A 26,023-nucleotide genomic window follows, 5' to 3' on the forward strand; every position below is an offset into this window, starting at 1 on the left:
ACCCGAATTGAGTGGAAGTAAACTGAAAAATAAAGGGTATATAAACTTCGTTTTTGAAAAATTTGAAATTATCTCTTATACTTCATTGACATAAATTATGCGACTAACCTGCACAAGATCGTCCCCTTTTTCTTGGGCATGATTAATAAGTATATTGATCATGCCACCAAAATTAACATTAGTTGGCTCTGCTTTAATTTTCCTTAAAAATTCTCCCAAGATTGTTTCGCACATTTTTTTCACTTCGAGATTGGAATCGTCCAAAATTCTAAATAAACCATCAAGTAATTCTGGTAAATAATTTATTAAGTCAAGACCTGGTTCAGAATTCAATACTGATATCCATGAAATGATGAACTGTCTGGAGAATGGGTTTTTCGTGTAGATTCTTTCCCTTAGTAATGGAATGAATCCTTGCAAATCAAACATAGTATTTTCCAGGACGATTTCCTAAAAAAATAAAGTTGTTATCGCTTGAAACTGTGTTTACAGAAAATATTTTTTAAACCACTTCTTTTTAAATTGAAAATTTAAGTACAGCTAGTCTTAATAAGTTCAGCTTATCTTTAATGTATACTATTAACAAACAGGTTAGTGAAAAACTCTGACAAGGTATTATCTTTGAAAGAAATAAACTTATAATTATTATAAAATGGTGGTATACTAAATGTCATAGATACTGTGTAAGGTGTCAAAAACATGCCACAAATTTTGTAAAATATCCAGTACAGTCGTTAATTTTTTTTTTAATATTTCTTAAGATATTATTTTATGATCGCTTTACAAAGTTTCTGCCGTATTAATATAAAATCCCGTTAGTACTTATTTCCGATCACCCTTGATAATCTCTTTTAAATACGCAGCAAAAAGAGTACCGCTACTTACCACCTAGGGACCTTTAATATATATATTTTGAATATACTAAATAATGCCTTTAAGGTACCGCCTTAGCCGCAAAAAGTTCCGTTACCAAGAATCAAATATAAATTCGCTCAAAGTCTCAAATCGTTTCCCGTTTTGAAAGCAAGATGTAACGATCAATTCCATTCGTTGAGAGACTCCTCCTTTGTTAAAGTTATATTATAATTCCCTTCATTGTACTTTTCCTTTCTTCGCATATTATTCCTTTCTTTTTTTGCATTTTCTCGTTAAAGTAGGGTCCCAATGTGGAGGTTGTTAACCCAATCTCAATGTGGACCGCCAGAGTTTCTCATCCAATTTGGACCGAGGCTCTCTATTAAAATTTAGATTAAGGTTTCCAACTTAGCAACCAAATATTCTTAATTAAGACAGTATTTTTCAGCTCTACCGACAATCTTTACAGAGAATTCTGAAGTGTCGTAGTACTTACGAAATTGTAATCCGATTAACCAATTGCCCAATCTGTTGTGAGTACTGTTCATTCATATATTCTAAGCAAGCCAGGTCAAGTGGTGTATTTATTTCATTTTAAGAAACTGAATTTATTCAATTGATTTATATCAATTTTAGTATCTATATTTAATACCCTAATATCACATTTTACTATGAGATTAATATCACATTATTTTTTTGACATATATTATTTAAGTGATGTTTTTTGTGAAGTCTCTATTTTAAACATGTTTAAATCTTAAATTAATTAACTAAACATTAATTTTTTTTGTATGTTTATTTACACGAGGATTTGGAGTTAGTAACGAACTTTTTTATGTTTGTAGTGTACATACTTGAATTTGAAGTGTGGAAACCAGTTATGGAATAAAATTTTTTGTGTCCTTATCTTAAAAATTATAAAAACAACTGTACCCTCGACTTTTAAATATAAATGTGGGCTTTCTAAACATAAATCTAAATGTACAGGGTAATTGATGCAAGTCTAGCATAGTCCATCATCTTTATTTTTAATGAAGCGCACTGTGTATTTGTATGTTTTTAAAAGCTCCTTAACATTACATTAACTACATACAATTTTTAAATGAATAATTTAAACACTTTAATATGGTATTTTTTAATAATAGTATTCTATATATATATATATATATATATATATATATATATATATATATATACGCCGGTACATTAGGCGCCTCGTCCTTCCGGTAGGGATCTATGGAGGAGAATCACCGAGTCGCAAGCCCTTATCTCTTGCCGTAGGCCGATCAGACACCAGCATATTCTAGTCTAAGCCGCAGATTCGTTTTAGAATTTTAAACTGCTGTGTTAGCCTTTTTTATTTTTCTGTACACCGAGCCAGGGCTTGAACGCACATCCACTTAAGCATTCGACAGTGAGTCGGTCAATGAGAGTCGGCCGCTTGACCCGTTTCGCTATCTGACCGACGGTATTCATATTAAATTAGCTAAATTCAGACATCAATTGTCTAAACTGAGTTCCTGAGTAGGAAGCGATCACAAACCAGTAAGAGTCTGAGTAACAATAAACCTAAAAAGAAAGAGGAATGATGATAAACAGTTGCAAACGCATAAACCAGCCAGAAGCATAATTAAAAAACAAACTTATGGAGCAGACACTTTAACACTGACGCAAAGATCCGCAAATAAACTCAGAGTTACATAACGAGCCATGAAACGTGCAATGCTGAAAACGCAAGATGGACGGAGGACAAGACGAATCATGGAATGTAGGCACAGAAAATATAAAAGAAGCCGAGGAGATGGACAGACGACGTGAAAAAAGTAGCGGAAAATTGACTCTATACTGGGCCGCTACGAGCGATTGGCTGAATAATGATGATGATAATAGTTAAGGACTACCTCAATGAGAGGTAGGTCCCTATCCATATGCAAAGATCCGAACTAGAACCAACGCTTTGAAACGTTTTATATAATGAAATAGTAGAAATCAACTATAGCGTAGAGACCAAAGCTATTGAATACGCAGACGATCTAGCTCTACTCATTAACTGTTACAACAACTTATAGTTAGAGATACTAGTCAACAGAAGCTGCAAAAACGTAAGATCTAGAATTGGCCACAAAAAAAAACAAAATCTTGAAAGGACCTAGCGCCCATCCAATCTGACTTTTGTAGTAGGTAGTACAAGGATAGAGCCTATTTACTGTGTTAAATATATGAACATCCAACTAGACACATTAACAAAAATTATGCCAAACATCGGCTAAGTACTCGCAAAAGAAGAATGTACCTTCAGGTTGTACATTCTACCCTCTTATACGGCGCACCATATGGTAACGAGGCTTGAGAATAGCTATATATAAAGAACTGCTTACAAAAGCACAAAGAAATACCATACCGAATGTAGCAAGCCCTTTCCGAATTAAATTATTATTTTGCACAATTTATCACCGTATAGAATAAAGAAGACCATAAATGATTTGTGTATAGATTGCCTCTTCATAGACGATGCAGAACACTGCATTTTTGCTTGCACCAAGTCTCAAAGAGAACGAGACAACCTAATATCAAGACTTAAGAATCACTTTTTAGCTTTTCTCCCCAATTTCCAGACTGCGCAAGGCATCACAATGTTTCATTCACCGACTGAACTCGTCGTGGGGTACCTTATCCGAAAAAGAGCTGGTTAGGGAGCCAGACGGCGCATATAATCCATACTCTGGATGCTATGCTCTAGCGTGTGTTCAATTTCGGAGCGAATCCAATAGTACTAGGGACAACTACCCAATAGGTTTAGAAACTTTCCAGCTCAACAAAAAAAGTTTCCCTAAATCTCATATTACCTCATTAAAGCACACTTCCTCCCTTTTCTAGCACAGATGCAACTGTTACACATGCATTATTACTTAATTAACATTTATATTTGTTTAGCGAATATGTTTCATGAACAAAACATGTAATAATAAAACATGATTCGTTGCGTTTACTTGGTCTAGTTGTGGAACTTATCTCCACATTTTGGACAAGCTTTTCTTATATATGTTTTATATCTTAAAGTCCTTATGTCTTTGGGTAAAAACAGGAATAAGCAAACGTTTATATGGTATTCATTTATATTGAAAAAACATATTAAGGAGTATCCGGAGAGTTTTTTGGTGTGCAGTGAATACGAAAGAGTGAGTACCCGGTGAGTTTGTGAATATTGTGAGATATATGTATGATGGAGTAATAACCAGCATTAGGACAGGTGTAGGAGAGACCAATAAATTGAATATTAAAATAGAATTTCATCATTGACTGCTAAGTCCTTATTTATCATCATTGGTATTGGATCAAAAATCAAACAAATTGTAAGTGTCACATAACCTAAGTAATAAGAAGAGATGAAGATCATGACATGGTGGAAGATAGTTAGACAAGACATGTGTCTATGAGTAGGATTAATATCGGTATGAACCGATTCTTTATGGACACGATTCCTGTTCTGAGAACCATCCTGTTAGTGTCCAAATAAATATAGTTATATTTCAGTAATATATTCATAAATATTTATAATTTCTGTGCTAACCAAATAGTAACGCATTCATAACGATAATTCTGTAAGTGGAAATTAAACTATCATATACGTTAATTAAAGCAACATATACAGTGATGAGTGTCTTACCACCCGGCAAAATAGCGGAAAGGATAGAAGACAGATTAAGTTGCGAGATAGTATGAGATAAAGCTAGTTCTTGACGTGGCTATTTCACTTCAGTCATAATTATACGGATGACCTCGAAAATACTTTATTTTAATAATTTCTGATGTTAGAATACATGATTGAATAAATTAAGATATATTATAGTAAAAAACATTAATTATTAGCGATTTTAAATTATTAATTTTTAAGTTTATTTAATAATAAAAATAACTTAACTGAAATATTTGATTAAACTAAAGGTAGGTATGTTCTATTCTAAAACAATTGTGTGTGGAATTGGCGTAATAGTTAGAGACGTGGTCTAGTGACAAGAAGATTGGAGGTTCAATTCACACCAAGGATAAAATTTTTGTTTTTGTCAATCAAAAAATAATAGAAAATATGATACATATTAGGTAAAAAGTTTTCGAAAAACTCATTATTTACAATTTATTCTTATTCCAATGTTAAAAAATAGAAATACAAAATAATTCAATTTCAGTTTTACAGTCTTCAGTTGTGATTGCAAAATAATCCGGTTAAGACTGTTTAATGCCAAATCCATCACTAAATTCTCAGTGTTAATATCAATTCCTCTGTACAGGTAATGATTTTCAAAACAATTAACAACATTGTAATGGATGCGCGCGAACAGCTGCCTACTTTACAGCTAACCAAATCATCAAGTCATCAAAAATAATAACATACCGAGAAGTGTTTTTGCACGGTAAACAGAAACTTTTTATTGAAAAAACAATTCGTGAAAATGGTTTTAACGGTCGAGGAAAAAGTGCAAATTGTTGTCTGGCATGTGAATGGATTATCAGACAACATGATTAGACAACAATTTGTAAATATGTTTCCAAATAGGCCGGCTCCAGCACGATCAACAATTCAGTCTATTATACGTAATTTTTTTACTTATGGATCCGTGTTCACTCCAAGAGGAGTTCGTAGACGAAGGGAGGTAAATCCAGATTTGGAACTAAGGGACACTTTGATTTGTGCAAGTATTGAGCAAAATCCTACCCAATCAACATCTCGTCTCGGAGAACAATATAGAATTTCAAGATTTAGAGTAGGTAAAATTTTGAAAAGACATGGATACCGTCCCTATAAACTTCATAAATCCAACGAACAATTCCCTGGGGATCAATATAGACGTTTAGAATTTTGTCAAACTGCAATAGAAATGTCACATCAAGATGAACATTTTTTAGAGAACGTTTTGTTCACCGATGAATGTACGTTTTCATTGCAGGGCCGTCACAATTCAATGAATGCTCGGTATTGGTCTCGAGGAAATCCTCGTCAGATTTATGTCGCTCGTACCCAGCGTCCTCGAAAAGTAAATGTTTGGGGAGGCATAATAGGGAATCATGTCATTGGTCCATTTTTTATAGACGGTATGTTGACTGGGCGGAAATACTTGGAACTTCTGCAAAATCAAATTGTCCCAGCCCTTCGTAATTTACCAATACCTTTCGATTCCATATGGTTTCAACACGATGGTTGTCTCGGACATAATTCTCGCATCGTCAGTGAATATCTCAGTGCGACTTTTTCTAATCGATTGATTAATGGCCACGGAGATATTTTTGGGCCTGCAAGATCACCTGATCTTGCACCTTCTGATTTTTTTATGTGGGGATATATCAAATCCAAGCTATATGGAATTGAAGACGATAGGCCTAATTCTCTCCAAGAATTAAGAGAAAAGATCTCTGATTCAATGAGAGGTATTAGTCCAGAAACATTAACAAATGTTAGACGAAACTTTTATAATAGATTGGGTTATTGTTCTGCTGCTAATGAAGGCTTATTCGAACATTTATTGTAAATACATTTCATTAGAATAATTTTTTTTTATTTTTATAGAATTTCTACCTATTTAAATATTTTTGGAAGTACATTTATTTAGAACGTTCTTTTATGTTTGAAGAATTATTACTTTATTTTCGAAAGCACGACATTGTTTTTTCAATAAGATTTTCATGTTTTACTATAAACACTTCTAATAAAAACTGAAATAAATGTCTAGTGATTTAAAGCAAAACGATATAATGTCTGCATAATTTCAAATTTTTAAAAAAGTAAAACCTTCATGTGGGATTTGAACCCTGAGCGCCTGCATGAGAACATCGTGACTTGAACTCTAATCCATCAAACTTTTATATTTCTTCAGTGACAGTTTGGGATATTGTTCTGCTCCTAATGAAGGCTTATTTGAACATATTGTAAATACGTTTATTTACAATATTTTTTTTATTTTTGTAGAATTTTTACTTATTTAAACATTCTTTAAACGTTCTTTTAATTTTGAAGAATTTTTACTTTATTTTCGAAAGTACGGCGATTCTTTTTTTTTCAATAAGATATTTGTGTTTAACTTTAAACACTTCTAATACTAGTAACGACTGACAAATGTTTAACGATTCAAAGCAAAACGATCTCTGCATAATTTCAAACTATTAAAAAAAAAAAAAAGAAAACCACTTGTGGGTTTTGAACTCTAATCGTCTGCGACGTCTTTGTCGAATTCTTAAGACTAATCCACGAAGGATAGTGATTATTCCGTGACAAGAGTGTATGAAACTCCTCACATCATAATAGAAATTATTCTTGGTTAATAATTTACTATTAATTAATAGTAATTATTTAATCTAACTTTAGATTAAATAATTACTATTAATTAAATTATTTTATTCACATTTTTGCTTTATTGTGGTCTATCAGTTTTTACTTTATGTGAAATTAAAAAATGGAAATACGTCACACATACGTTACACATAATAATTATGGCCGAGGTGATTTAGCTCGAAGCTAACGTCTAAAGGTGTGAGACTATCGATTTATAATGTTAATTATAGGTTTCTACCGATTATTTCCCACCTCTACTACTTTCATCTCTTTTTATTTCACAACGTATTATATTTTCTATCTTTTGCGTTATTTTGCCGGTTCTTAAGGCACTCATCACTGTATAACAATTTACATTTTACGAATATTTATATTTTTATATTTTGCTTTAATCGAAACTAGTATGGTACAAGTTTTTAAAAAGACAGACCCGTATTCAAATCGTTTGTGGAGTATATCAACGTGTCAAGAAAATCAAATGAAAATCCCAATAGTGCTATTCAAATCGTTTGTAGAATAGATCAACATGTCAAGAAAATCAAATGAAAAGCCCAATAGTACTATCATATTCCAGATTATGTATGTATCCATCATTTTATTTTATTTCAAAAAGAGTTGAATATTCTGATCTTCAACATAGAACTAAAGAAAGAAATATTTATTTTTTTGTAATAAAAAGATTAGTATTCATAAAATTACATTTTATTTAAAATATTGATTTAAGATGACATTGGAATAATAATAATCACCAGTTATCTATTATAATTCAGTTTAATAGTGTAACAACCGAAGATCAATTTTTGCAGTACCACGTACCAAATATATTTCAACTTGATTATACAGTGTTATATGGTACTCTAAACCTTAACCTTTTCCCATTTTTTTTTTTCGGATGCTTCCTTCGCAAGTTTAAAATTGAAGTGTGGTTCAATTTAAAGGTCACTAAATATTTATTAAGTGAATTTTTTTATTTTTACTTCACTAAATTTATTTACAAACTAGTTGATGCAGTTTATCAGACTACTGTCACGTTATTTTGTTGTTCTCTTTTGCAGTAATTTATTGTTATAATATTACTATAGTCAAGGAGTTTCATTTTTATATAATATTTTAATAATATAATATTTTAATATTATTAAATTTAATAATATTTTAAAGGCCTAAAATCATTAATTAAAATAAAACTTAAAATATAATCTTGAAAGAAGGTATTTATATATTTTTTTCTGGTTTGCAAAGTTTTTGTTTGTTTTAAAAGGATCCATTTAAAAGCATTGGCTTAGTTAATAGTGTCGATAAAACAGGAGCAGAAGTACTACTACTACTACTACTAAATAACACTTGCAGATACGCCACTGAATGGATTCATAGCTTTCCATCAATTAGGTCATTCAGGCAACCGGCAGCAACCTCATAATAATTGACATTAGTTGTATTTAATTGATATTTATATTTAAACAAAACTGTTCTATTATAAATACTCACCTTAAGAAGACGATCGAGTAATTCGGAAGCATTTTTAACATTTTGGTCGGGATCGGTGGCCATTTTACTTAAAGAATTAAATATAGAAGAAAAATGCCTTAAGACAGCTCCTCTAGATACTTTTACAACATTATACAATGATTCACAAGCATAATAACGTACACGTAGATCTTGATCTGCCATGCATCCCAAAATAGGTTTGATTAATTCATCTGCAAACATTTCTGTATCCTAAAATATATCAAATTTATTTTATTTATAATCATCACCAAATATGTATTACGAAGTAACAAAACATAATTTTCAAAACCAAATGTGAAAGGTATTCAATTGTACCTGAAGAAAACTATATTTTAAATATATTATTCGTATTCTTCGTATATGTCCTTGAATATATTTTAAATACTACTAACAAATATTCTTAAATAAAGGATGTAATATTAGTAATTTGGGGCATCTCAATTTATCTAATCCATTTGTCACCTAAATTATTAAAAAAAGAGAGAGAGAAGGAAATCCGGTATTACGTAGGGATACAAGAAAAGAAGATGATAGCAATGATAGTAATGTGCATATTATTTTGTGCTCCATTGTCTGCTTTGTGTTATCGATGAAATATATGAGTATAAATGTAACACATTATTAAAATTACAAAGAAAGATCAGTGCCATCTAATCGAAAATATTCGATGTATAAATACTGTAGATATTTCGGGTAAATTTTCGGGTCTTATAAATGAATATTAGAATCATTTCAATACATAAAAGATACAGTTTGTTAAGTTATAGTCGGACAATTTTCAATTAAAGGTGACTAATCTACAAATTGAACTAAACGGTAGCGGCAACCATGTAAAATTTTAGCAGTAAATTCTTACCGGGGTTATTTTTATTGTGTATGCTTCGCCCAAGTAAATAAGTGAAAAAGTAAGATAAATTTGCCCCCGTAACAACATAAATTGCTGCGATTCACGAGTGTATAGTGAGACAAGTTCATTGAATAGTTTGAAACATCGGTAAATTTATTAATATTTTGCTGGTCTATATATATTTACGTTTTTATAAAGAATGGTAATAAGAGAAATATGATATTTTAGTTTAATCCTTTCAGATTATATATGCGCATAGGCGTAGTGTGTTCTATTTCTTGGGAATATATTTATTAAATAGACTTATACCCATATACTATTAACCCATTAACGGCCGCTCAATATACAAAAAGAAATTTGACAATTAATTTATTAGATTGGATTAAAAACACATAAATTAAGACTAATTTACAACCAAAAAGATTTTTTTTTCTCAATTTCAAGGAAAACAGTAGAATTTTTAATACAGGAACATATTGTATCTTAAATGTAAATTAAATTTTAAGGTGAAAATTTTCGAAACATTCGGGGTGTAGATGCATTCTACACCTTTTACATAAATAAATGGTATTACTTTTGCACATCCTACATTTTTACACTATCGTCTCTTTTTGTAATGTGCCCAATATTGTCGAATCTGGTTTCATCTGGTAAAGCAAATTTAGATTGACGTCCATGTACCTACTAAGTTTGACACTGATGTAGCGGTTTCTCTTTTAATGGTTTCTCTTATAATGTGCATTTCTTTGACCAATGCATATCAACTTGAAGCAGAGTGTAATCCAGATAATATACATATGCTAATAATTTTTTTTTAAATCTATGTTATTCATTTCAAAATCGTGACGGTTATTCTGGGATGCATAAATATTTATAAAATATAGAATGCTCTCAATTACTTTTTTATCAAAAAGAGTGAAAAAACTTCAATATATGATTTGCCTTCATGGTTGGCTTTTATATTGTCTAAATATCAATCAGACTGATGTTGAATTACTACTGAGCACGAATGAGTATCTGTTGTTATAACTTAAGACACATTTGGATTTACTATTTTTGCCTGGTTTTTTCTTTGGACGTTCAATCTGTGGTTCAAAGGAATATCATAATCAGAATCGTCAGAATTCCCAATCACTTGTATTTCATATATACCTGCAATAACCGATTTTATTAATTCTTCACTTCTTAACTTCAGAGTCAGCATTCTCACAATCTGAGTGTTCTTTTAACAAAGCTATTAATTCTCTAGTAGTTAGTGCCATCTTCATTTCAGATTTCGAGAATTTACTAAAATAAACAAATGCACTACTATATAAATGCATTCACATGATGATAGTTTAGCTTACTTCATTTTAATTTATATGAACTTCATAATAAATTTTTACACTTATATAAACAAATAAACACAAGCTAGCTTTCAAATTAAGTTAAAAAAAAAACAAATATAATGTTTACAGCACACAGCAATTCTATAAATAGAGAATGATGTGTAATGACGAGATCGTATGTTAAAATTTCAGATTTTTTTAGTGTAATGAAAAAAATGGTATTTTCCAAAGTTTTCTGTTTTTTGAAGTTCTGTATTAGGTACTCTCTAATAAGAATTAAATTTTACTTTATTTTGTAAGACAACTATAAGATATATATAATAACGGATTTATTACGGCTGTCGCCGCTTCTCCGCCCAGAATTTCCATCTTTTTCTGTCATATGCAGTTGCCTCTTCTAAGTCTCTTGCCGCCATTGCTTCATCAATATCGTTGCGGCAACTTCTCCGTGGTCGTCCTCTCTTTCTTCTTTCAGAAGGGATCCATTCCAGTACTCTCCTAGGCCATCTGTACTCTGGCATTCTTTTAACATGTCCGAACCGGATTAATTGTTTTCTTTCTATGTCATCATTGATATTTCTCTCCATTTTCATTTCGTTTCATATTTGTTCGTTTCTATCTCTCTCCAGTTTCGATCTACCGCAGCTTCGTCTCAGATAATCCATTTCTGTCGTCATAAGTTTGTTTCTATTAGCTTTGGTGACGTCCAATACTTCCGAACCGTAAAGTGTAATACTTTGGACTATACTACCGTAAATGTGTTTTTTGGTTTCTGGTCGAATTGTTTTTTGCCACAGAAGAGAGTTTAATGCACGGGTCGCTGCTCTGCCCTTGTTTATTCTTTTCCTGATTTCATCTGCGCTAATTCCCTTCTTGTTGAAAATGACCCCCAAATATTTGCAGGATTGCACGCCTTTGATTTTGTCGTCTTCCAAGACTAGGTCACATATTTCATCTGTTCCCACTGAGAGATATTCACATTTTGTCATATTCATGTTTAGACCTGCCACCTCATATTCTTCTTGCAGTTTTCTTACCATATAGCTAAGATCGTAGCTGTCTTCGGCAATTACTACCTGGTCATCCGCAAAGAAAAGTGTATATAGCTTGTTTTCTTCCACCGTTATTCCCATATTTCTACATTTTTTTACCCATTTCACTAAGGATCTGTCCAAATAGATTTTAAATAAGGTGGGTGACAGACAGCAGCCTTGTCTTAGTCCCTTTGTTGTTTGAAAAGGAGAGGTGATTTCTTGTCCCATTTTAATTCTTGCAAAGTTTTGTTCGTAATATTTTTGAGTGGCGTTAATAAGAATTGGGTTTATTTTCAAGTTACCCATTTCTATCCATAGTTGGGAGATCGGTACACTGTCATATGCTTTTTCCAAATCTATCTATAAGATACCTGTTAAAGGACACATGATAATTTAAATAAGTATATTGGTCTTAGATTTAATTTTTACGTAATAACTTATGTGTTTAAATAAATAATTAATTTTTTTTTTGGTACGCCTCTGCAAAATTGATAAGTGGAATATGATTTCGTTGAAAAGTTATCGTTAAGAGCTTCGTTAGGTACGATGTTGCCAAGTAATCACCTTCAATTAAAAATTGTTTTAGTATAATACGGTATCTTTTAGAAAATTTCCTGTATCATGACTTTATTATACAGTAAGTTATTAAGCAATATTATATTCCAATGTTGTAACGCAGTTGGTAACATCATATATCTTATTATGTATTACAATAATATTACATCTTATTATTTTAGTTTAGTCTACAATGTTATTTATCTGTTACGCCCCTGACTACATACCACTACATACACATGTGGCTTAAAAAGTAGAGAATTTTAATTATCAGATAAGACAACCCCTCGCCAATTTCTTTAATGCCAATCTCCAGTACATACACGTAACCACCATTTATTTGTATATATTTGTCCTAATTAAAAACTGCCTAAATTAAAAATTAGAACTCCATCAAGAGAAACGGGTAGTAAACAGACTAAAGATAAGCAACAGATAGCGGGTTAGACATCCCAATCAAGTAGGAAATACAAGAAAAATGGCAGATCATATAGACAGCTATGTCTATATCGTCTGCCAGCAGCAGGTCTGGAAGCAACAGAAACGTGTAAAGGAAGAGTGCATGTAAAGAGACGTCGTGGTAAGCTCTAACGAAATAAAACCTTTTTCATCCATAAAAGTAAATATTTAAAATATTTACCGACAGACGCTAGAGCAAAATCTAGTAACGAGAATATAATATATGGAAATCGAATTCAGGATTCTGCCCTAATCTGTGTTTTCTAACATTGTAAAACAAACAGACGACAAATGCACCGAAATGGAATTTATAATTTGTATTCACGTCATACCAATTTGTCTAGGCAGAAATCCCTTCGTGAAAACGATTTCCTAATATCCATACTAGAGTAAAACGCAAAATAAAAATAAAATAGGCGGTTAATTTCGTTATAGCCATTAGCTGATATGCATATTTCTGCTTCTTCGCGTCCTCATGGTACGCTCTAATAAAATTAAAACTTTTCCAATTCATAAAAGTAAATATTTAAAATATTTACCAACAGACGCCTGAGCGACATCTACTAACCAAAACATAAATCGGAAATCGAATTTAGGATTCGGCCCAATTCATTGTTCGCTAAAGTTGCAAAATAAACAGACGACGAATGCACCGAAATGCACTGGCATTGGAATTTATAATTTGTATCCACGTCATACCAATTCATCTCCATCCTCTTATTTTTTTACATGTAGAAATAACAATTTTTGTCATTCTTCCTTTTCTCTGTCATTTAAACTTTGTGCATATTTTTGAATCATAACAATATATAATACACTCAAATCACTTTAAATAAGAAACTTCATTTTAAAGAACTTATATGTTTGAAATTTAAATACTTACTCTTCCTAAAGCTATAGATATAGCTGCTAGTCCTATTAAACCTCCTTTTCTTCCATGGGGATTTTGTGATAGTGAAAAATCTTGTCCCAAAACTTTTAAGATCTTTTTTATTTGCCCAGTATTATTTACAGCAGCAAATTCTTTAACCATCCTTAAAAAATAATTAGAAATTATGAACAGAATATTTTAAATTAACATGTTAAAAGAGGAGGTGTAAATGTATCTAGACCAACAGATGGGGGAAATATGAACGCCAGAGAATCTCGACAGAAATATTGATTCTAATACGATTAATATGGGATATACAACTAACACCAGAACTGTGAAAAACCACAGTGATTTGTCCTATATATAAGAATAAAGATAATGACATAACAGCAAAAATTTCACTGCAAACAAATGCTTTTATCATCGAATATTATGAAATCGGGATGGGTATTGAGTAAACCTGGATTCTGGCAAGTGAACAGAACGAAAGTAAGATAGGACACATATAAAGAATAAATAATGCAAAAGGTACTGATGGAAGAGCCAAGTGGAACCAGGCAGAAGGAAAAGCCAAGACAGAGATGGATCTCGTTAACCAAGATTAAACAGCAATAAGCAAAGATTTTGAAAACATTTTGATAAAAATAGATTTGAAACTTTTGTGAAAAAAGCAAAATATATGTAATGACAAGACTGGAATAATTATCCCATTTGAATAAGATAAGAAAGAATGTAATATAATAATAATATTATGTAAAGACCAAGTGACAAGAGGCTATCCGTGTTGCTGTTGCTTGCATCCACAGAGATGATGATGAATGTAGCATAGTAAAATAAAATTTTTTATATTTTCATCTAGATTTTCGTCTAGATTCACTATTTTTCTTTGACTGATTGACCCAAGATGGACCATGACGAACCTATTTAAATTGGATAAATACATACATTAACTATCATAACAAAATAAAGTCTATATTCACTATTTTTTAAAGGTTAATTATATTATTGTAGATTATGTATTCCTTCAAAAAAAAGGGGACAAAGCGGGTTATTTAACTCAATTCTATATATGTCTAGAAGCAGTAATACAAAATACACTTAATAAACAAAAATTATTTATTTTAGTAAATGAAATTCATATACAAATAAAAATAAAAAATATGAAAAAAAATATATGCAAGTTGTGCCACTGTTTTCTTTGACTGATTGACCCAAGGTGGACCATGACGAACCTATTTAAATTGGATAAATCAGCGTTTCCCAAATGCTGAGTCGCGACCCGGTACCGGGCCACAAAAGCAAGATGCCGGGTCGCCTCGCCTCGCCGTTTCACATCATGCTTTTTAAGTCCGCGCTCTGACTGACGGCACCGCTTTTATTTTACCACATCCACAAAATTAGAAATTTCCGTTCGCTGCTCCGCTGCTTCTCTTATTCCATTCAGTTTAAGATTAGTGTCAAGCCAGAAAGCGCGTATTTTTCGTGCATATTGATTACGTTGAATTTGACGATGGATAAATTTGTAATAAAACAAAGTACAAGTTCTAAGACTTGCACAAACAGACCGTCGAGTGATCTGCAGACGGGTGCAAGTTCAAAAAGCGACAATAATAATAGACACTCGAGTAATGTTCATCTAGAGGAAGGTACGAGTGGTAATTACAAACGGCCGCTCGATGCGCAGTCTACAACTGTCACAGTATAGAAGAAGGAGTCCTGGACCCGACAATATTATGAAGATTAGTTACAGTTTGGTTTTATAAACGGTACTGATGACAAACCGTTATGTGTTATTTGTTATGCTTCAAAAAAGCAGGAAAACAAATGAATTCGCTGGCTCTATCAAATAACACAGTGAAGCGTAGGATTGTGGAGATTGCAGATAATATTGAAAAGACTATTATAGGTCATTTAAAGGAGTTTAACTATTTTTCCTTGCGCGTTAATGAAAATACAGACATTTCAGATAATGTTAATCTAATATGTTTTGAAAATACTATTCACGAAAAATATTTAATCTGATTGATAGCTACACTAATGACAATAGAATTGAATGGAATAAATGTGTGGGACTAAGTATCGATAGAGCACGGCAATAGTAGGCGCTCGTACTGGACTTTTTCCATGGATCAAAGCCGTAGCACCAGAATGTGTTTGGGTGCATTGTAGCATCCACAGAGAGGCAATAACTGTCAAAAATTGCCACTACTTTTAATCGAATCTATGCAAGAGTGTGAAAAATTTATAAATTTCATAAAATCTCGCCCACTGAACTCAAGAGTATTCTCAGCTTTGTGCAAAGGATGTTTCTATTCAATTCAATGTGCAACTTATTGAATTGAAGGAAAAAATTTCAATATTCTTAGAACTACATCCACCAACGGCTATGGATGCAATATTTCAATTTAAAGACAGTTTTTGTGATGTGAATTGGTTAATCAAGATAGCCTATCTTTGTAATATTTTTGACTTCTTGGACAATTTAAATATGACATTACAAGGTAACAATGTATCGATATTTAAAGTAATAGATAAGGTGGAAGCTGCAAAAAAAACTTAATGTGTGGCACATCGCGCGAAAGCAGGAAATTAATAAGCTAATAGAACTACAAAAGAGTATATTGCCGGATGAGATTTCAGAGGTTTTAAAAGAACACCTGCTAGGACTGAAGGCTAATCTGAAGGAATATTCCCCCCCCCCCCCATCCCCCCCCATCCACAAAAACAAAGCATGGATAAGGAATCCATGTACAATGGACGTAGAATCTGAGACAGGACTTCCGGATTTAGATATTGATTCATTAATTGAAGTATCGTGTGATAGGGCACTCAAAAACATATTTGACAAAATACCACTGATAGATTTTTAGCTGTCTTGTCGCCAGGAGTACCCAGTTTTAGAAGAAAAAGCGATAATGTTTATAATTATTCCTTTTGTTATGACCTATAAGTGTGAGGTAGGGTTTTCAACACAGGTTTTCCTCAAAAATAAATATAGGAACCGTTTGGAAGTCGAACCGGAGTTGAGGATAGAATTAACATCTTTTCTTCCAAATGTGAAGTTTTAGTTAACCAGAAACTACTGCTACTTCTCATTATTAAAGTATTTGATTTTTATTTTGTAAAATTTTTGTTTGAGCTGATGATTTTTTATCAAAATATATAAAACTATATTAAATATTTAAATATGTTTTCTTGTATACATATACACCAGGGTATACAAAAAAAATTAGTGGATCATGAAGGATAAACACAAAAATTGGTGGACCACAGAAAGATTAGTTTGGAAACTGCTGGGATAAATACATTACATACATTATCAATTCGAACAAAATAAAGTATATTTGGTATAATGAAATTATTAACTTTATACAGGCTGAGTCATGAGGAACTTTACATACCCCCACCTCGTATGGAGGCCCCTATGGGCAATAACAAATGACCATTAAAAAGTGTCTGCTCCCACTGTTTAATAATATACAGGGTGAGTTGTAAATTTTGACTGAAATTTCTATTCATTATAACTTTTGAACAGTAAGTTTGATGTGTTTCATATTTTGGTCAAACATTATACTACTACTTCCTAATCAACTGATTTACTCAAACTAGAAAAAAAAATCAGGTCCGGCTTTAGAAAAATTAGTTGGTTTTGTTCATAGCAAAAATTTCACCATGTCTACGGTTTTTGAAAACTTTAAGAATTTTATAAATTAGACAAATAGACAATTATAATGCCATATTTACTTTTTTTCCTTACATGATTACTTAATTTTTAATTAAAAAAATAAATTTGGCTATAAATTAAAAGTATAAACAAAGTGAACTAACAATATAAAAAAATGTAACTTTTCTTACAAAAATTAAATTATTTTGAACAAACATTTAATTTAACATTTAATAAATAAACCGGACCTGATTCAAACTGGAAAAAATCAGGTCCAGTTTTTAAAAATTAGTTCTTTTTGTTCACTGAAAAAATTTCACCCTGTATGACAGTTTGGTTTTATAAACGGTACTGATGACAAACCGTTATGTGTTATTTGTTATGCTTCAAAAAAGCAGGAAAACAAATGAATTCGCTGGCTCTATCAAATAACACAGTGAAGCGTAGGATTGTGGAGATTGCAGATAATATTGAAAAGACTATTATAGGTCATTTAAAGGAGTTTAACTATTTTTCCTTGCGCGTTAATGAAAATACAGACATTTCAGATAATGTTAATCTAATATGTTTTGAAAATACTATTCACGAAAAATATTTAATCTGATTGATAGCTACACTAATGACAATAGAATTGAATGGAATAAATGTGTGGGACTAAGTATCGATAGAGCACGGCAATAGTAGGCGCTCGTACTGGACTTTTTCCATGGATCAAAGCCGTAGCACCAGAATGTGTTTGGGTGCATTGTAGCATCCACAGAGAGGCAATAACTGTCAAAAATTGCCACTACTTTTAATCGAATCTATGCAAGAGTTTGAAAAATTTATAAATTTCATAAAATCTCGCCCACTGAACTCAAGAGTATTCTCAGCTTTGTGCAAAGGATGTTTCTATTCAATTCAATGTGCAACTTATTGAATTGAAGGAAAAAATTTCAATATTCTTAGAACTACATCCACCAACGGCTATGGATGCAATATTTCAATTTAAAGACAGTTTTTGTGATGTCAATTGGTTAATCAAGATAGCCTATCTTTGTAATATTTTTGACTTCTTGGACAATTTAAATATGACATTACAAGGTAACAATGTATCGATATTTAAAGTAATAGATAAGGTGGAAGCTGCAAAAAAAACTTAATGTGTGGCACATCGCGCGAAAGCAGGAAATTAATAAGCTAATAGAACTACAAAAGAGTATATTGCCGGATGAGATTTCAGAGGTTTTAAAAGAACACCTGCTAGGACTGAAGGCTAATCTGAAGGAATATTCCCCCCCCCATCCCCCCCCCCATCCACAAAAACAAAGCATGGATAAGGAATCCATGTACAATGGACGTAGAATCTGAGACAGGACTTCCGGATTTAGATATTGATTCATTAATTGAAGTATCGTGTGATAGGGCACTCAAAAACATATTTGACAAAATACCACTGATAGATTTTTAGCTGTCTTGTCGCCAGGAGTACCCAGTTTTAGAAGAAAAAGCGATAATGTTTATAATTATTCCTTTTGTTATGACCTATAAGTGTGAGGTAGGGTTTTCAACACAGGTTTTCCTCAAAAATAAATATAGGAACCGTTTGGAAGTCTAACCGGAGTTGAGGATAGAATTAACATCTTTTCTTCCAAATGTGAAGTTTTAGTTAACCAGAAACTACTGCTACTTCTCATTATTAAAGTATTTGATTTTTATTTTGTAAAATTTTTGTTTGAGCTGATGATTTTTTATCAAAATATATAAAACTATATTAAATATTTAAATATATTTTCTTGTATACATATACACCAGGGTATACAAAAAAAATTAGTGGATCATGAAGGATAAACACAAAAATTGGTGGACCACAGAAAGATTAGTTTGGAAACTGCTGGGATAAATACATTACATACATTAACAATTCGAACAAAATAAAGTATATTTGGTATAATGAAATTATTAACTTTATACAGGCTGAGTCATGAGGAACTTTACATACCCCCACCTCGTATGGAGGCCCCTATGGGCAATAACAAATGACCATTAAAAAGTGTCTGCTCCCACTGTTTAATAATATACAGGGTGAGTTGTAAATTTTGACTGAAATTTCTATTCATTATAACTTTTGAACAGTAAGTTTGATGTGTTTCATATTTTGGTCAAACATTATACTACTACTTCCTAATCAACTGATTTACTCAAACTAGAAAAAAAAATCAGGTCCGGCTTTAGAAAAATTAGTTGGTTTTGTTCATAGCAAAAATTTCACCATGTCTACGGTTTTTGAAAACTTTAAGAATTTTATAAATTAGACAAATAGACAATTATAATGCCATATTTACTTTTTTTCCTTACATGATTACTTAATTTTTAATTAAAAAAATAAATTTGGCTATAAATTAAAAGTATAAACAAAGTGAACTAACAATATAAAAAAATGTAACTTTTCTTACAAAAATTAAATTATTTTGAACAAACATTTAATTTAACATTTAATAAATAAACCGGACCTGATTCAAACTGGAAAAAATCAGGTCCAGTTTTTAAAAATTAGTTCTTTTTGTTCACTGAAAAAATTTCACCCTGTATGACATAATTATTTTTTTCCCGCACGATTACTTAATTTTTAATTAAAAAATCAAATTTGACTATGAATTAAGTTTGGCGAACTTAATCACAGATTTAAAAAATGTTGCTTTTCTAGCAAAAATTTAATTTTTTTTTAAAATCTATTTAATTTATAAGTATTAATACTATCACAGCTCAAGCTTTACATTTTGAATAATACAACCCTTTTGCCAATTTCTAGAATTTCAGAAACTACAAGTTGTTTTTGAATAATACTAAAACATAATTCATCGTTAGTATTGTTTTATTGAAGTCTCAGAATTCTATTTTACTTTTTTTTTAAGAAAAGGCTACAATCATAATCAGCTTTATTTTTGAGTTATTAAAAATAAAATTAACCTTAACAATCTGTACTCAATCTGTGGTTCAGTTTGGCAAACTTTTAATTTATAATCAAATTTGATTTTTTCATTAAAAATTAAATGATTGTGTAAGGAGAAAATAAATATGCCATTGTATTTTGGTCTTTGTCTAATTTATAAAATTCTTATGAAGGGTTTTCAAAAATCGCATACAGTTTGAAATTTCTACAATGAACAAACGAACTAATTTTTTAAAACTGAGCCTGATTTTTTGAAAACTAACTGAAAAAAAAAAACAGTTCCAATTTGTTTTTTAAATGTGAAAAGTGTGGTCAAAAGAAAAATAATTTTGCAAGAATAGTTACAATTTTTAAATCTATGGTTCACTTTGCTAATCTTTTAATTCATAATCAAATTTTATTTTTTTAATTAAAAAATAAGTACCCAATTGTTTGGGGAAAATTGGTAAGCCATTTTAATTGCCTATTTGTTTAATTTATAAAATTCTTATTATAGATTTTAAAAACCATATACAGTGTAATCTTGCTTTATGGCATGGAAACGTGGACTTTGAAAAAAACATCTATCAACAAACTTGAAGCCTTTGAAATGTGGTCATTGAGAAGAATGATGCGCATACCTTGGGTGGATAGAGTTCGAAACGATGACGTCCTTAAGAGAGCCGGCGTGGAAAGAGAACTCTTTGAATTAATTAAAAAACGCAAGATTGGTTACCTTGGGCACATATTGAGAGGAGCAAAATATGAAATACCACAGTTAATCCTACAAGGGAAGATCGAAGGTAGGAGTGGAGCCGGCCGCAAACAATTATCCTGGTTAAGGAATATTAAAGAATGGACAGGAATACACAATACAGGCGAGCTGTGTCACGCCGCCAAGAACAGAATTCTAGTAATGAGATAGTCGCCTACGCACTTTGGTGTATGGCATGTTAAGAAGAAGAAATACAGTGTAATTTTCTTCTATAAACAAAACGAACTAATTTTTTAAAACTGAACCTGTTTTTTTCATGATTGAATAAGGTCTGGTTTGTGTATGTAAATATTAAATTAAATGTCATCCGATGATTATTTTTTCTTCTTCTAATTTTAAGGATTTCTTCATATATCAGTGCAGCTGAATTAGCATATAGTGTTTTGCTGCCTACATATTAGAATAGTAAATATCATTTCTAGTATTTGATTTTTATTGACTTGAATATGGAGTTTCTGTGTTACTGTTTGGTTAAGTGTTTGCTGTGGAATAATCATATTTCCACTTGGTTAAGTCTAATTAATTTTCATGTTTGTTTAGTTAAACAAAACAGTCTGTTCAAGAAAAAAATGTAATTTGAAAACAACTTCTGATCTAGAAACCAAAACACCTTTGTGGATTAAGTAAAACCAACAAGATATAATAGCTGCAGATTTATTACATATGATTACACCAAATTTACAAGTAGGATACTGGATCATAGTTTTTTTAATTATTACTTATTTACCCATATCTGTCTTGACTCTATTTTCCTTTTTTTATAATGACCACAATGAGCAAAATGTTGCAGTATGCAACATTTTGCAACATGTAAGGGGTGTAGAGTTGTGTTATAGAGGTAGCACCTTTTATCGGAACGACCACATCGAGCGTCATAGACGGGAGATGGTTCTTGATAACTGGTCCTCATAAGACAGCTAACTCTCACTTATGGCTCCACGTGCCACACCCCGGGCAACTGCATTGGTCTGCAGGCTAAACTAAGTGAGGGTAGCCAGATATGGCGAAAATTTTACCGAGCGATTGCCGGTATAAGCGATCTCCCACTTGCTGACCAACGGCTTCGGGCGGATGAGTTGGTAAGTGGTAGGGATCAAACTAACACGCAGCGTCTGACCCAGAGTGGGCGGCTGCAAATAGCGTCTGTGTCCAGAGGATCGGCTAAAATACAAACCAGAGAAGGCAACGGGAAACCACTCTGGTATATATTTCCCAAGAAAACTACAATGAAAGCACAAACAGAAATGGCCCCTAGTCCCCGGCAGATCTTAGATGATCAAGGGGTGCGAAGAATCCCCGGGAGGAATAGCCTAAATATTTTAAATACAAACTTTAAGATTGCAACATGGAACGTTAGAAGTCTGTTCGAATCAGGAAAACTAGCAAATGCATGCCACGAAATGAAACGTTTAGGATTGCAGATATTGGGTTTGAGTGAAGTTAGATGGCCAGGTTCAGGTAAAGTTAAAACCATGAACAAAACTTTCTATTACTCGGGTAATAATGATCCGGTTCATCGTAACGGGGTTGGAGTAATTTTAGAAGACAAATATAACAATGCCGTCACAAACTTTGTGCCATTTTCGGACCGATGTCTTCTTATTCAACTATCCGGGAAGCCAGTAAATATTAACATCATTCAAACTTATGCCCCTACGGCCGATAAACCCATAGAAGAGCTAGAAGCGTGGTATGCTGACGTAGAAAAACTTATAAAGATGACCAAAAAACGAGACCTAACATTTATCTTAGGTGACTTTAATGCTAAGTTAGGTAGAGGAAAAGTTTCTGGATTAATTGGAGACTTCGGACTTGGAGCAAGGAACGACAGGGGAGAGAGAATGACAGAATTCTGCCAACAACACAACATGGTAGCGACAAATACATGGTTTAAATTACACCCTCGCAGATTGTACACTTGGACTTCACCACAACACAATGAAAACAGAGTAATCCGTAACCAAATAGATTACATATTGGTCAACAAAAGATATCACAATGCAATCATCAGTGCAAAAACATATCCTGGAACTGACATCAATTCCGATCATAATCCTGTTGTTGCAAAAGTTCGCGCAAGATGGAAACTAGTAAAAAAACAAAAACCTCAACACCAACTATTAGACATCCAATTATTGAAAAACGACACCATACATCAGACAGTAAATAAAGAATTAAACAAAAATTTAGGAAATATCGACCACAATAGAATTAGCGAGTACGATGACATAAACGTTCTGTGGAAAACTATTAAAGAACAAATGAACAATGTGACGGAAAAACATCTAAAAGTAACACCTAGAAATAACAAACAGGAATGGATGACAGAAGAGATTTTACAATTAATGAACAAACGAAGAGAATCCAAAGGAAAAAATGACAAGAACGGAGAATACAAAAGACTAAATAGAATAGTTCGAAAAAAAATAACCGAAGCAAAAGAGAAATGGCTGGAAACAAAATGCGTGGAAATAGAAGAACTACAACAAAGGCACGATTTTTTTAATTTACATAAAAAGGTAAAAGAGTTTACATCGACTACCAAGAGAACGACTTTTCACACCATGCTGAACACGGATGGCAAACTGCTAGAATCAACGGAAGACAAACTGAAAGAATGGGAAAACTATATTAAAATTCTTTTTCACGACATACGAGAAGAACCAAGATTGGAAAATAACAACGAAGGGCCAACAATTCTGAAATCTGAAATCATAAATGCAATTAATCATCTTAAAACAAATAAAAGCCCAGGTCCAGACGGAATATACCCAGAAACGTTAAAATTAATCAGCGAAGAAAATATCGAAATATTTGTCCTTTTATTCAATCGCATTTATGATACAGGTAAAATACCCCAAGATTGGCTGGAGTCAATATTCATCCCACTACCAAAAAAGCCAAACCCACAACACTGCAATGAGTTCCGTCTGATAAGCCTTATGAGTCATGCAGTAAAAGTCCTACTAAAAATCGTACATAATCGTATCTATAGAAAGTGCGAAACAATCATCGGAGACGATCAGTTTGGATTCAGAGCCGGCATGGGAACGAGAGAAGCCCTGTTCAGTTTACTAGTTCTTGCCCAAAAATGCTACGACCAACAGAAAGATATATTTATATGCTTTATAGACTTCGAAAAAGCATTTGATAGAGTAAGACACGACCTACTATTAGAACGTTTGCAAGAAGTCGGTTTAGATGGAAAAGACATCAAATTCTTAAAAAACTTGTACTGGAACCAAAACGCCAGAGTTAGGATCGAAGGTTCCACATCCGCAGAAGTAGAAATTAGGAGGGGAGTTAGACAAGGATGTGTTCTGTCGCCTCTGCTGTTTAATCTTTACTCCGAGTTTCTATTTAAAGAAGCATTGGAGGATGCCAAAGATGGAGTCAAGGTGAATGGCGTAAATATCAACAGTATCAGATACGCCGATGATACAGAGTTAATTGCGGATTCCGACGTAGGTCTACAACGACTCATCGACAAGACCAACTCGACCTGTGAGCAATTTGGTATGAAAATAAACATTAAAAAAACCAAAGTGATGTCAATCCGAAAAAACCAAAACGTACCTCAACCTTGCACAATAAATGGGCACATTTTAGAACAGGTCAATAGATTTAAGTACCTGGGATGTTGGATCGATAGCAGCCTAAATCCTGATCTAGAAATAAGATCGAGAATAGAACAGGCCAGAAAATCTTTCGAAAAAATAAAAAAACTGCTTTGTGATTCTCGAATAAAACTCGAAATTCGACTACGTTTATCAAAATGCTACGTTTGGTCGACTCTTCTATACGCAGTTGAAACGTGGACCCTAAAAACATCAACCGTAAATAAATTGGAGGCCTTTGAAATGTGGATCTACCGGAGAATGCTCAAAATTTCATGGACATCGCATACCTCAAACGAAGAAGTGCTGCATAGAATAGGCAAGGAAAGAGAACTTTTTAACACAGTAAAAGTTAGAAAAACATCATACCTAGGCCACATACTGAGAAATAATAAGTACCAATATGCCCAACTTATAGTGAAAGGAAAAATCGAGGGAAAGAGAGGCCTAGGAAGGAAAAGACTATCGTGGCTCAGAAACATCCGACAATGGACAGGGCTAAATTTTGAACAGCTAATAAGAACAGCTGAAGATAGAGAAGATTTTAAAATTGTAGTAGCCAACCTCCATTGAGGAGAGGGCACTTTAAGAAGAAGATGCAATCATTTTTTATGTGATTTGGACTTCTTTTCGCATTTTAAATACTATATTTTTAATGTATCTCTTAAAATTATAGTTGGTATTTCCCATGGACGTATAAACACAGATGGACTCAGTTATTTACATAAAAATGTGAAGCCAAAATTATTTGACTAGGTCACATTCTCAGCACCTTCAAATGTTGTCACATTTTTTTATTAAAATATCTTATTCACGTATCGCTGAAAATATTACTATATTTATTTTATACTCTACAGGTGCTATCAAACCAAAATAATAATTTATTACTTATATTAATATATTTAATTGTAATTAAAACATCAAATGTGCACATAGTGTGCATATCATTTAATAATAGCGTATAACAGATATCAACCAATTATTTTATATGTAGAAGCACTGAAACCTATTTATTAATGGCAATGTAATGTCTTATGTCAAACTTCAAATGCTGTTCCATGTCATGTCCATGTTTGTTTACTTTTTACCCAAGATGAGGAAAAGTTGTTTTTCGATATTTTGGCTGTATTTTAAGTGATATTTGTAAATAGTGAAATAAACAAATTAGAATAATGGTGCTACAGTTTTGCATTTGCAAAAAGAAACGAAATATTTACATCCCAATGTCTCATTTGATTTGTAAGTACTGTTTGTTTACATTATTTAAGATGAGGAA

The 26,023-nt window shown here is 32.2% G+C and overlaps 1 protein-coding gene across 2 annotated transcripts in view; it reads right to left on the reverse strand.

Annotated features, from left to right (window-relative positions):
• Positions 1-26,023, reverse strand: part of LOC140452768 (protein VAC14 homolog) — a 77,380-nt gene that overhangs the window by 49,119 nt on the left and 2,238 nt on the right. For both annotated transcript variants that reach the window (XM_072547105.1, XM_072547098.1), the window contains exons 2-4: positions 13,793-13,943; positions 8,666-8,896; positions 109-450 (exon numbers count right to left, since the gene is read on the reverse strand). In XM_072547105.1, the coding sequence (XP_072403206.1) occupies positions 109-450; positions 8,666-8,896; positions 13,793-13,943 (724 nt within the window). The remainder of the gene's footprint in view (positions 1-108; positions 451-8,665; positions 8,897-13,792; positions 13,944-26,023) is intronic.

Source organism: Diabrotica undecimpunctata, chromosome 1 (assembly GCF_040954645.1).
Source record: "Diabrotica undecimpunctata isolate CICGRU chromosome 1, icDiaUnde3, whole genome shotgun sequence".
Classification (NCBI taxonomy): domain Eukaryota; kingdom Metazoa; phylum Arthropoda; class Insecta; order Coleoptera; family Chrysomelidae; genus Diabrotica; species Diabrotica undecimpunctata.